Here is a 12,408-nt window from a genome sequence, read left to right on the forward strand (position 1 = left end):
GTGTTAGAGAAACAACAAGATGCCCCTGTGCTGGAGCAGAATGAGCTAGGTAGGGGTGGTGAGTCTTGAGAATTGATGGGGAGGTCAGAGTGTGCGGGGTCTCACAGGACTTTGGCCATCAGGCTGAGTGGGCGTGAGCCATGGGAGGGTATTGAGCAGTGGAGGGATGGGATCTGACTTTGACACTGAAAGGATCTCTCATGCTCCTGGATGGGGGAGTCTGTGGGGGAAGGGGCAGAAGCTGGGAGGCCAGTGAGGAGGCTTTTGTAATAATCCAGGTGAAATTCCTCGGTACAGACAGAATCTCAGTTAGTCCTGCAGCAGCCCCGAGGCAGATTTTTTTTTAAAACCACATTTTAAGGATGAGAACATTGACCCAGGCAGCCAGGTTTGCACTCTAAGAGTCTGATTCTAGGCCCACTAACCTCTAGGCTGGCCTGCTTTCTCTGCACATCATCTTTATCTCTGATCCCACCGTCCCACCATCCTCAGGGCTCAGAATCAGGGCGGGTCCCTCTGCTGGTCCCCAGGGGACAGAACCAAGGACTCATTTAGTGGTATGGGGGCCCAGAGCCGATATCCCTCAGAAATGAAGCCTGCAGCATTGCTGTGAGCTGTCTGTTCCTGCACCCCGAGTGTCCAGACTGGAACTTCCCCACCTCTACAGCCCTGAGCCTCCCTAGACACTGAGCCTCTTTAGACATTTTCTCGGCAGGGCTGAAAGCCACAGGTGCTGTTAGGAAAGCATGGCTTTGGTGCGCCATCTGGTGGCCAATTTTGCACACAGGCGCCACCTGACAGGAGATGCGCTCTCACCTGTTACCTGAAAAATGCCACGTGGGTCCTGGAGCCCTCACCTTCTATTCTTAGATGAGGACCCCGAGGCCCACTGCGTTAATTCAGCGGTCACCACGATGTGCCAGGCTCTGAGCTGGGGGCTGCATGCTGTCTGGAGCTCACTTTCTCATGAGGGGAAGCGGATTGGGAAGAAGGAAAGAAGGAAGGAAGTGGGAGGAGAGATGGAAGGAGGGGAGTTATGCAGAAGACTCAGAAGGTGATTGAGTTTCTTCGGATTTAAATGGTCAGAGAGGGCCTCTCTGAGGAGGTGACAGAGGGATGACGTTTGAGCTGAGAACTGAGTATCAAGACAGCCCGCCAGGTAAATGGTCTGAGGAAGAGTGGGCTGGGCAGAGGGAACAGCAGGTGCAAAGGTCCTGAACAAGGCCAGTGTGGTCTTAGGGGAGCAGGCCAGGGGACTGGGGGAGGAGGTCAGAGGGCCACATCTGCAGGGCCTAGGACTTTATTCTGCAAGCAGAGGCAGGGTTCGGAGGCTTTGAGGTGAGTAATGTAAGTTGAGTTGAGCTTTCCAAAGATACCATGTAGTCCCAGGGGAAGCCCGGGAGTCCGACTCTAGGCTTGGTAACCCCTCAGCTGCCCTTCTCTTTGCATCTCGTTTCTGTCCCTGGTGCCCCCTGTTCAGGGGAAAGCAGGGCATGGGGAGACCTGTGAAGAGGCTGTGTGGTCCTCCTGGAGAGACGATGGGGTCTTGTCTTGGGTGGCGAGGAGGGTTGAGGGAGGTGGATGGATCTGGGGTACGTTTTGGAGGTCAGCCCATCAGGATCTGGTGATGGGCCATGTGTAGGGTGAGGGGAGAGAGAAGTCAAGAAGAAGTCCTTCAAGCGAAAGCTCTGGGGCTTGGCTGGTGCTGGTGTGCTTTGCCGGGATGGGGTCTACTGGAGGGGGTAGGGAGAAAGTAAGGACTTTTTTGGGCTTGTTAGGTTTGAGGCAGTTGAGTTGGATTACTGGGATGGTCCAGGTGAGAGGGCCACCCAGCGCATTAGAGCAGAGCTGGGTTCTGAGCTTGGGACACGCAGGACAAGCAAACATGGTTTCATACCGTCCCCGGAGAGCCCGGCGCAGCACCTCACGAGCGGTAGCCCACAGCCGGTGTGTCGACTAGAGCTGAGTCACAGCATCTTGACGTGAGACCCTAGGGGTGGCATCTGAGACTCCTCCACCCTGTCTTCCTCCTGCAGAAGGAGGAGCGGACCATGCTGGAGGACATCTGGGTGACCCTCTCGGAGCTGGACAATGTCACCTTCTCCTTTAAGCAGCTGGACGAGAACTACGTGGCCAGTGAGTGATTCCTCCCACCTCCACCATGAGAATCGGGGTTCTGGGATGGAAGGAACTGTGTTGGGGGCCACTCTGCCACCAAACCAACTGCCCAAGGTTGACTTAGGACCCAGTGCTTTCAAACCCCATGCTCCCAACATACATGGAAAAAAGAAGGTCTCTTTTTGCATAAAACCCAGTTGTCTCCAAAAGCTCTTAAAAGGGAACAACAACCAGTACCCAGTTCTTACTGAAATTTCGAGAGATATCCATTACTGAGGTGAAGACTTGTTAAGATTTTCTGAGAATTTATAGCATAATTTTCTTCCTCTCTCCCTTCCTCCCACTCTTCCTTCTACCTGCCCGCCATTCATCCATCCATTCGTCCATCTACTTATTCATTCATCCCTTTACCATCCCACCTACCCATCCGCTCATCCACTCATTCTCCAGCCGTCCACACACCCATAATTATGAGCATGTAACATGTGTCAGGCACAGTTGTCAGTCATGGGGCCGCAGTGGAGAAACACGGCCACGGCTCCTGCCCTTCTCGAGCCCACAGGCTAACCCAGCGGGTCTCAGCCTTGGCTGCACTGGGATCATTTAGCTTTTCAAAGATACCGGTGCCCCAGCCCCAGCCCCAGCCCCAGCCCCAGCCCCAGCCCCAGCCCCAGCCCCAGCCCCAGCCCCAGCCCTGGCAGGTCAGATTCACTCTGTGGGTTGGATCCTGCGCCTTGGGATTCTAGAAAAGCTTTCTAGGTGAGTTAGATGCACAGCCAGAACTGAGGAGCAGCACTGGGGTCGAGAGCTATGGTTCTCTGTGGGTGGTCCTTGGGCTAGCAGCTCCTGGGACCTTGTTAGAAAGGCAGACCCTCAGGCCCCACACCAGACGGGAACCTGAAACTGGAAATTGAGTCCGTAAATCTGTGTTGACAAGCCACCCAGCGACTCGGAAGCACACTGGTTTGAGAACCACTGATCTAGATCAGTGATTCTCAATTTTTACAACTTTTTTTTTATTATCACTTCCACAAGGAGTCTGTTTGGATAGATTTTTCCTAATTGCTGCACCCCTATTAAATTTTAATACCGTGGATATACTATATATCTGTTTATGTACCATATGGGTATCTATGCTTTATACATAAAAAGATTAAGGTTTTTTTTGGCCATCCCCTCAAGAACCAATTTCCACCTTTTTGGGGATGATATTACCATATTGAGAATGTGTGAGAGTCTAGAGGGACAATAGATTTTGTTTCAGGTACCAATTGGAATTGAGGGTCAGTGGCTGCCAATCAGTAGGCTAAGTTGGACTTAGGGAGAACTAGTGATTGATTAGTGATGTCTGCCAGGGGTGCTGGGTGGGGTGGTAGTGCCACGCCTACCGTTGACTCTTCCCTGTGGGTGTAAATAAGTGTAGGTCCTGTTTGAGGGCAGCATTTGGCAAGTGAAAGCCCTGGGCTACAGGGAGCACTGGTGAGGCTCTGAAGACAGACACTGACAACCCCCCAGCTGGGCAGAATCGGTGTCAGATTCAAGATTAAGCAGTGGGAGCTGGGACCTGTTGAAAGAGGGAAAAAGGGAGGTCAGAGGCTGCTCTTCTAAGAGTGGGAGGACCCCAGAGGGCGGGAGGGCAGGGAGGCCTAAAGCCACTGCCCTGGTAGAGGCAGGCAGATGACCCAGGATGCCACCCTGAAGGTTGGAGGCAAGGAATTCTAAGGCTACCCCTCTGGGGTGGGGAGGACAGGGGGTCCCAGAATGCTACTGGGGACCTGCATGTCCCACGGTACTACCTTGGGGCTCAGACAGGGGAGTCTGAGGCTACCCCTCTGGGGTGGGGAGGACAGGGGGTCCCAGAATGCTACTGGGGACCTGCATGTCCCACGGTACTACCTTGGGGCTCAGACAGGGGAGTCTGAGGCTACCCTCGGGTGGGGAGGACAGGGGGTCCCAGGATGCCACAGTGGAGGCCTGGAGGAAGGTCTGCAGCTGCCCTGAGGCAGGTGAGGCAGGGTCCCCCTAAGCCTTGCTGGTAACCCCCTCTGCCCCACCGTGTCCTCCCACAGACACCAATGTCTTCTACCACATTGAGGGCAGCCGGCAGGCGCTGAAGGTCATCTTCTACCTCGACAGCTACCACTTCTCCAAGCTGCCCTCCCGGCTGGAGAGCGGGGCCAGCCTGAGGCTGCACACCGTGCTCTTCACGAAGGGTGAGCTGCGGGGTGCGAGGGGGGCCCGCAGGGGGTAACCAAGGGTCTGAGCACACCGGGACCCTGCCACCTGCCCTTCCTCTTCTTCCTTCACAGCCCTAGAGAATGTGGAGGGGCCGCCTTCTCCAGGCAGCCAGGCGGCAGAAGACTTGCAGCAGGAGATCAACGCCCAGTCCCTGGAGAAGGTTCAGCAGTATTACCGCAAACTCAGGTACCCGCCTGGGTTACATATTGGGGACAGGAATCTGGACAGTACTGCAGGGACTGGGTATTAGCATGTAAGATACCAGAGAGCCCCCCAGCATGGGAGTGAGCAGAATGCCTTTCCTTGAGCACCTACTGTGTGCCAGGCCCTCTGCCTGTACATCTGCATCAGATTCTCACAACAGTCAGGGTTGGAAACCATGCCCAAAGCCACACAGCTAGATGGTGGTCGAACTGAGCTTGGAAATGGGTCTGTTTGGCTTCACAGCAGGTCCTTCCAGCTCAGATAAGCTGCCTGTTTCATTTTATGTGGGGGTGGGGACTGGTCGGATTCCTGAGCCTGTGAGGATGGGGTGCGGCCCCCCGGGGCCTTGGCCCTACGCAGAGGAGACCCACTGAGAGAAATGGAGGGAGCAGGGGTCCCATTCATCAGGAGGAAGGCTCAGACCCAGGGAAGCAGCTCCCTCACCCCACCACTGCCCTCACCCTGGCTCTCCCTCCTCACCTTCTCCCTCCATGCAGAAGGCAGGCCGAGGGGTCAGGAGACCAGAGTTCCAGGGGGTGGGTAAGGGCTTCACCATTTTGGGGCCCGGCTTTACCGTTTAGAAATGGAGGCTGATGCTTTCAGGGAAAACACCTAGCTTTGTAATTAAAACTGGCATCTCTTTGGATTGATTGATGCCATCAGTCTGCTGTGCTGGTCCGTTGAGTATTTAAAATGTTGCATCTCTAATCATTCATTCCTTCCTTTCTTCCTTCATTCAGCACATGTGGGCCAGGTTCTGTTCTGGGTGCTTGCTTGGCAGTCAGCAGTGACCAATAAAGCCTCCTCTTCATGGAGCGTAGATTCTAGAGCAGCAGTTTTCTGGCCCACTTCGTTTTGTCAATAAAGTTTTATTAGCACACAGTCATGTACATTGATGAATGGATTTTCTATGGCTGTTCTTGTGTGATAGTGGCTAAGCTGAGTAGGTTCTCCATAGCGACTGGCCCCTACAGCCTAAAATATTGACTGTATAGCCCTTTATAGAAAAAGTTGGCCAAGTTCTGTTCTATAGGGGGTGATGAACAATAAACCAATGACAAAGAGCAAAGTAATGGATCCAGTGGTGAGAGTATACAGAGGACAGGGATGCAGGACAAGGGGAGAAAGAGCGTTGGGGGGTCAGGTGCTGATCTGCTGATCGGGACGGACAGTGAGAGACAGGTGGCATTTGAGGGGTGCCTAAGAGGCCCCCTTCCCCCCCACTTCCCAGGCTGTTGGAAGAACAGCTGACTGTGGGTGTGGGAAGCTGTGCACGGCGCTTCCACTGGTTTCTCTCTGAGAGTTGTTGGAGGGCTGACGGGCTGCAGCTGCAGTGGGCGGAGGCTGCACGGGCTGTGGGCATGGCAGCCCCCCAAGCCTCTCTTTCTTTCTTAGGGCGTTTTACCTGGAACGATCTAACCTGCCCACGGATGCCAGCACCACGGCGGTGAAGATTGACCAGGTGTGTCCACCCTTACGTCACACTATAGTAGAGCTTGGCTAGGGCTCAGGGCTCTTGGGTAAAAGTTCAGCTGTCAGGGTTCCGGGTGGCACCCTGCTAGAATCCCAGCAGAGCAGCCCTGAGACCTCGGCAGCCCCTCCTCCAGGAAGTCTCCTGGGATAACTCCCTCCCCATTCTAGGAATTCCAGCTTCCTCCCCAGTGCTTTGGAATCCCTTTGGTGACCTATTTCACTGGTTCCCTCGCCTCCCTGCGTATCTCACCGTTTCTCTGAGGCTGAAGCCCGACGTGGCCGTGCAGTGTTTCTTTTGTTTGCTCATTTCAAGTTTGTTGCCAACGTTTAAAAATCGAAAGATTTCCTGTGTAGAGGAGGCTTCTAGCTTTTTCTCAGAAATGCAGAGATCTGGTTGTCCAGGGCCCACGGTCCCACGTGTCACAGTTGGCTTTCCGAGGACCCGTGCTCCGGGCCTGTTGCTCATTTCCCAGGCTGAGGCGGGCTGGTTTGGAGGTACTGGCCTTGGGACTGTGAGGCTGGGGTGCTGAGAGAAGTGGGCATGGCCCTCTGGGGGTTTCTGGTCTGGCTGGCAGAATCTCCAGATGACCCAGAAAGAATGGGCAGACCAGCATTTTGTGCCTGCACAAGGCAGTTGAGGGAGCTGGGACAGACAGAGGGCTCTTCCCTGGGAGGTGCGGCTTGAGCTGGACGCGACAGGTCGGAGAGGACAGGAGAGGGCATGTCATTCAGGCTTAGTTGGGGGCTCACCTGAGCAGGTGCAGAGATGAGATCAGAAGGTTAGGCCTGAAATACATCGTGAGCACTGAGTGCCAGCTTGTGGGGCAGTGGGGAGCCACAGATGGTCCTTGAGCAGGGGTTTGGGAAGGTTAATTGGGCTGTAACTCTCTGTGAGGGGAGCCAGGGGGAGGGTGGGTGCAGTAACTGAGCTGGACTGGAGGGAGTTGATGGGTGGAAGGCTGGGTGGGGGCTGCTTCCTGACTGTCCGGGTGTGTCTGTGTGTGTGTGCGTGTGTGTGCACCTCACAGCTGATACGGCCCATCAACGCCCTGGATGAGCTCTGCCGTCTCATGAAGTCCTTCGTCCACCCCAAGCCTAGTGCCGCTGGGAGCTTGGGTGCTGGGCTCATCCCCATCTCCTCGGAGCTCTGCTACCGCCTGGGGGCTTGCCAGATCGCCATGTGTGGCACCGGCATGCAGAGGTGAGCTGGGGCCGGGCCCTGGGGGTCCCTGAGAACCAGAGGCAGAGGGCCTGCTGTGTGACGCTCACGTGTTAGAGCGGCACAGAGGGGGCAGTCAGAGGCTGACTGTGTGGCGTGTTGGCTGCCAAGAGGAAGAATGTTGCAGGGTGGGGGGTCCTCCAGAGGGAAGACATCTGGGGGGAGGGGGCAGTTCTTGACCCTGAGGCAGCGGCAGTCTCGCAGGCAGTCTCGGGGAGCAGAGGATATGAGGCCAAGAGCCCCAGGCCACCAGGGTTGGGGTTTCAGAGGCCTCCTGCGGTGGAGCAGGAAGTCCCTCATGTCCCCTCCGCTCCCCCACAGGAGCACCCTGAGCGTCTCCCTGGAGCAGGCGGCCATCCTGGCGCGGAGCCACGGGCTGCTGCCCAAGTGCATCATGCAGGCCACGGACATCATGCGGAAGCAGGTGAGGCGTCGCCAGGCTGCAGGGCGTCCTGGCCTGCGGTTCCTGGGCTGAGGGCATGCCGAGCGCTCAGCAGGGGCAGGATGAAGGGCCTTCCGGGGACTCGGTGGTCATCAGCCCCAGATGTGGCCCTTCTCCCCACCTGGAGGGGCCCAAGATTCCTGCTTCTGAGGTCTATTACCTACCCTTTCCCCACTGCACCCCACACGGGCTTGCTCAAGTGCCCTGAACTCTGTGCAGGGGCGGTCCCAGCCTCACAGCTCTTTCTTCCCAGGGCCCCAGGGTGGAGATTCTGGCCAAGAACCTTCGGGTCAAGGATCAGATGCCCCAGGGTGCACCACGGTGAGTGCCTGTTCCTTCTCCCCTCCCCTCAGCTCCCCTTCCCCCCCTCCCCCTTCACCTCCCCTCCTCTCCTGGAAGACCTGGACCAGGCTGGCATCAAACTCCTGGCCTCACCTTAGGCACACCCCCTGGTAGTCATATGGGGCTTTACCTCTCATTTATGGGGACCTCACTTCAGAAGGTGACAAATACATTGAGATTTTTAGAGGCCAGAGGGCTCCCACTTTGGGACGATGAGACAGGGCCCCCCAGCAGGAGCCTCGGGCAAGGATTTGGTGCAGCCCCCCCTTCTCTGCTGCCCGGCGGTTAGCCCCTCAGTCCCTCAGCTGCTTCCGGCCTCCCAGACCCCATCAGAGCTCCATGCTGATTTCAGCCTGGCTCGTGGTACCCTGTGCTGCCTGCCCCCTGTCCCGGTAGTAACTCATCTTAGTCCCTCTTCTCTCTCCATCCCTGCTGGCCCAGTTTCTGTCATCTGCCGGCAATTTTGAAATAACTTGACTTGAAAGGGTTCGACTCACAGGAGGTTATGAGAGAGGTAGCGTTTCTGCATTCACCTCAGCAGCTCTCACTTAACCACAGGACGTGGTCAAAGCCAGGAAGTGGTGCTGGTGACTGCAGCAGCTTCCGCGAGGCCTTACTGTCTGTCACCAATCATTGCTTTCAGATACTATCACCTGTTAACTTACCCCACTCCAGGCACTGTTTGAGTCTCTGTACCTATATTAACTCAATAACCCTGCGAGCAGGATACTGTTGTTACCCCCAGTTGGCAGCTGGGGCCACTGAGGCACAGAGAGGTTAAGTATCTTGTCCGAGGTCACACAGCTAGTAAGTGGCAGTGGCTAGGCCTGGGGGCCGAGCTCGTAGTCGCTGCACCACCTTGCTTCTCTGGCTCGTCTCTGCCAGCGCCCTCGCTCCTTTCTGTCCCCTATGTCGTCAGGTCTGCCTCTCCTGCCTGGAACCCCGTTAGTGGTTCCTTCCTACTTGATGACGAAACTCAGCTGACGTTAAGAGGCAGTCTTTGTGCTGCAGGGAGAGGCCCCCAAGATTATATTAAGTGAAAAAACTTGGGGGCGACAGCGCTCTGACTAGTTTGCCACCATTAGTGAGGAAAAATGTACACCCTACCCCCTACACATGTAAACATATGCAGACACGCGTCTTAACACGGACACGCAGAGCCTGCCTGTGGGGAGGGGACGGGGCAGCCAGGGGGAGTGTGGGCCGCATCAGTGTTTTTCACACAGCGTTTTTGTTACTATCTACTGAGTTTTGTTTTCGGGGCATGGATTACCTGTTCAGATAAAAATTGAAGTAGTATTAGTGACAGGCCCCAGCTCGCCCCGACCTGGCCTCACCCTCATCACCTCCACCCACCAGGCTCTACCGCCTCTGCCAGCCGCCCGTGGACGGAGACCTCTGAACACTGAGATGTGTGGTGCTTGGCCGCGTCCTCGGAGCTGGGACTTGGGAGGACATGGGGGTCATGCTGGACCGCACCAGCCGAAGGCCTCCACTCCCGCCCGCTCTGGGACCTGCCTGGCCTTCTCCGTCACCTCCTGCGAGGACAGGCAGTGCCCCCACGCGGACCAGCTGGCTGAGCGGCCCGGAACCGGCACGTTCTCCGTACTTCTGCCAGAAAACCGAGAGGTGCTGGGGCCCCACAGAGCTGATGCGTGCAGCCAGGGCCAGGGCTCCGGCCCCCAAGTCCCCTGGAACGTGGGAGAAGTCGCAGGCACTGCAGCTGAGGGCTGCCAGACTCCGCTCCCTGGGGACGCTCAACCTGCACTTTTGAAACCCCTGGTTTCCTTCGAAGTCTCTACATTCCAGGTGACACGTGTCCCCACCTCCTCCGCCTCCTCACCTAGCGTCCAGCTCACGCCTAACCCTCTACTAACCTGCTCGGTGGACTCAGAAAAGCAGGCCTCTGCCAGGAAAGACAGAGGGACAGGGCACGACACCTGTTACCAGGAGGACACTCAAAAGCCACACCAGCTTCCGACAGCACCGCCATCGGAACTTGAGCCATGAGCCCTGGGCACCAGATTTGCTCTGACTTTATTTATGTGGCGTGAAATCTCTATGATCTATTTTGGAGTTTTATGTTGTTGGTGTTGTTGAGACTCCCCCCCCCCCCCCAGATTGTGTGATTATATATTTGACATTTTAAATTTCAAAGAAAGGTATAATATTGTCTAACAGGGGACCAACATCAGGTAGTATTTGACAGGTTTTTCCAGTTCTACTAAAAAAGAAAAAAAAAAGAAAAAGAAAAACTAAATTATTGAAAATTCAAAAAAATGTCAGTATTTTATCTTTTTACATATTAGAGCCATAATGTATCACTTACAGGTGTGAACTAGGGTGCCTCTTCCCAGCCACGCCCGGTCCCCCAGCAGTCGGTCAGTATTAGAATAAATTACATTGATCTCTCTGAATGACTGGCTGTAAGGGTTTGCGAGGTAACTGGGCCGGGTCTAAGGACTGCAGGGGGTTGGACCACCCATTTGAGAAGCTGTCCCACACAGGTGTGTGTCCTGCAGGTAGGACGGCCACCTGGAAACCCTGGGTGGTGGCTTCCATAATTTATTTTTTTGATGTGAGCTCAGAGCAGGGTGTTTAGGACCTCACAGCCAGCCAGAGAGACAGGAAGCCAACCTGCCACCTTCTGGGCACAGGGACCCCCAGGAGGACCCCTCTGCGGTTTGTCCCCCTCCAGCTCCTGTACTCCGATAAGCAGGCAGGGAAATGTCGCGGCTGAGGCAGAAGAGGGGATGACTCTCTGCCCTTGGCTGGTGGTGAGATCAGGTGCCCCTGGGGCCATCTTCCTGAGCAATGGACTGCAAGAGGCGGGCTGCTTGTGGGACGCTGGTGACGCTGATACAATGAGGACCCGCTTCCGCCCCATGGGGGGAACCGAGGCGGGCTCCTGCGGGCAAGGCTCCGTGCACTGGTTTACTTTAAAATGTACAGATTCTCCTCATTAAAGTCATGATAGATTTTTTATTATTATTAAAAGTCAGTTTATAATACAAACATCTTGATCTATGATTCCTTTGGGGTCGACCTTGGTGGCATGGGGGTGGTGTGGCCAGCCTCACGATGGAAGGCGCTGCGGCCGGAAGACTCGCAGGCGGGCTGTTGAGCCAGTGACCCCCAGTCAGCGATGTTACTCCTCTGAGCCTCAGTTTCCTTCTGTCAAATGGGAGTAATATGTATTTTCCCTCGCAGAGGAGTGGTGAGGACCACCCAGGATTTCACTGTAGGTCTGTGCCTCAGGTGTACCAGGGAAATAATGGTCTTTATATTGTATGTCACCTTTATCCTGATTCTGACCTCCCATTTCACTGCGATGGTGGAAGAATGTGGCTATTTTCCCAGATATTCCCCACCTCTTCCTGAGTGTCATGCCAGAGTTCCTGGTCTTACGTGTGCCCGGTCAGGGTAGGCCCAAGGGAAATCACTCCGCCCCAACCTGCAAGGCCCATTCGGGTGTGGGCTCTGGGATCAGGGCTGGAATGGGAGTTCCAAATGCTCAACACGTGGTGGGGCTGGTTCTTGGCCAATCAGGATTCACGCTGGCACAGACGCTGCGTGCACACCTGGACCTGTTGTCTAGGTCCCGGGCTGTGAGCTGGTTCTCACCTGCCAGGCCGGGGCCATCTTGAGGAAGCTGTCTGGGTCCGTCTGCCCTGCCGGGGCAATCTCAGTCCCTGGTTGGAATTTGACCAGCCTTGCTCGGCTGTCTTCTGTCTGCCTGCCTTCCCTCCTCCCTGCCTGCCCATCCTCTCCTCTCCCCCTCTTACCCTCTGTCCTCCTTTGCCCTCTCCCCTCATTTTCTTTCCCTCCTTTGCCACACTTTGAGAAGCACTGACGTCTGTGAAAGACTCCTCTTAAAGGCACCCACACTGTTATGGCCACCCTCGGGGCCCCCCTGAGCCACGATGCCCACACCAGTCCTGCCATTTCATACGAGAGCCCATTCTTTTTAAATCTCTTTTCCTTCCGAACGAACCCGTCCCAGAACTCATCCTCTCCAGGCCCAGACGGGGTCTCTCCCAGATAGAGCCTCATGTCCTTCAGTGGCAGGTGTCTAAGACTCAGTGTCGTGATCGGTGAGAGCGAGAGCCTGGTGGGCTCTCGGCGCCGTGAAGGACCGATTATTTAGAATTATCTGAGGCCAATTTTGGATCCAGAAAAATCACTCTCAGGGAAGGTCTGTCACCTCAATCTATCTGTGGTCAGCCGGGAGGACTTGATGCCTTCCTTTAGGCGGACGCTTTTATGGGAAGCAGTAATTTCTGCCTGTTCTGCGTCCCGGGGGTCTGGACGGAGAAAAGTGAGTTCTCCTATAGTGATGGACAGGGGCAGCTTTGGAGCAGAGAAGCAGAGT

At 55.6% G+C, this 12,408-nt stretch overlaps 1 protein-coding gene across 1 annotated transcript in view; it reads left to right on the plus strand.

Moving 5' to 3' along the window:
- The window catches only part of PREX1 (phosphatidylinositol-3,4,5-trisphosphate dependent Rac exchange factor 1), a 177,323-nt gene extending 166,272 nt beyond the window's left edge, over positions 1 to 11,051 (plus strand). Inside the window, exons 33-40 of the mRNA XM_066234538.1 lie at positions 2,037 to 2,136; positions 4,188 to 4,331; positions 4,428 to 4,542; positions 5,956 to 6,022; positions 7,062 to 7,234; positions 7,574 to 7,676; positions 7,948 to 8,015; positions 9,396 to 11,051. Coding sequence (XP_066090635.1) covers positions 2,037 to 2,136; positions 4,188 to 4,331; positions 4,428 to 4,542; positions 5,956 to 6,022; positions 7,062 to 7,234; positions 7,574 to 7,676; positions 7,948 to 8,015; positions 9,396 to 9,438 — 813 coding nt within the window. The 3' untranslated portion in view covers positions 9,439 to 11,051. The remainder of the gene's footprint in view (positions 1 to 2,036; positions 2,137 to 4,187; positions 4,332 to 4,427; positions 4,543 to 5,955; positions 6,023 to 7,061; positions 7,235 to 7,573; positions 7,677 to 7,947; positions 8,016 to 9,395) is intronic.
- Positions 11,052 to 12,408: the final 1,357 nt, after the last annotated feature.

The sequence above is a fragment of the Saccopteryx bilineata genome, chromosome 6, assembly GCF_036850765.1.
Source record: "Saccopteryx bilineata isolate mSacBil1 chromosome 6, mSacBil1_pri_phased_curated, whole genome shotgun sequence".
NCBI lineage: Eukaryota > Metazoa > Chordata > Mammalia > Chiroptera > Emballonuridae > Saccopteryx > Saccopteryx bilineata.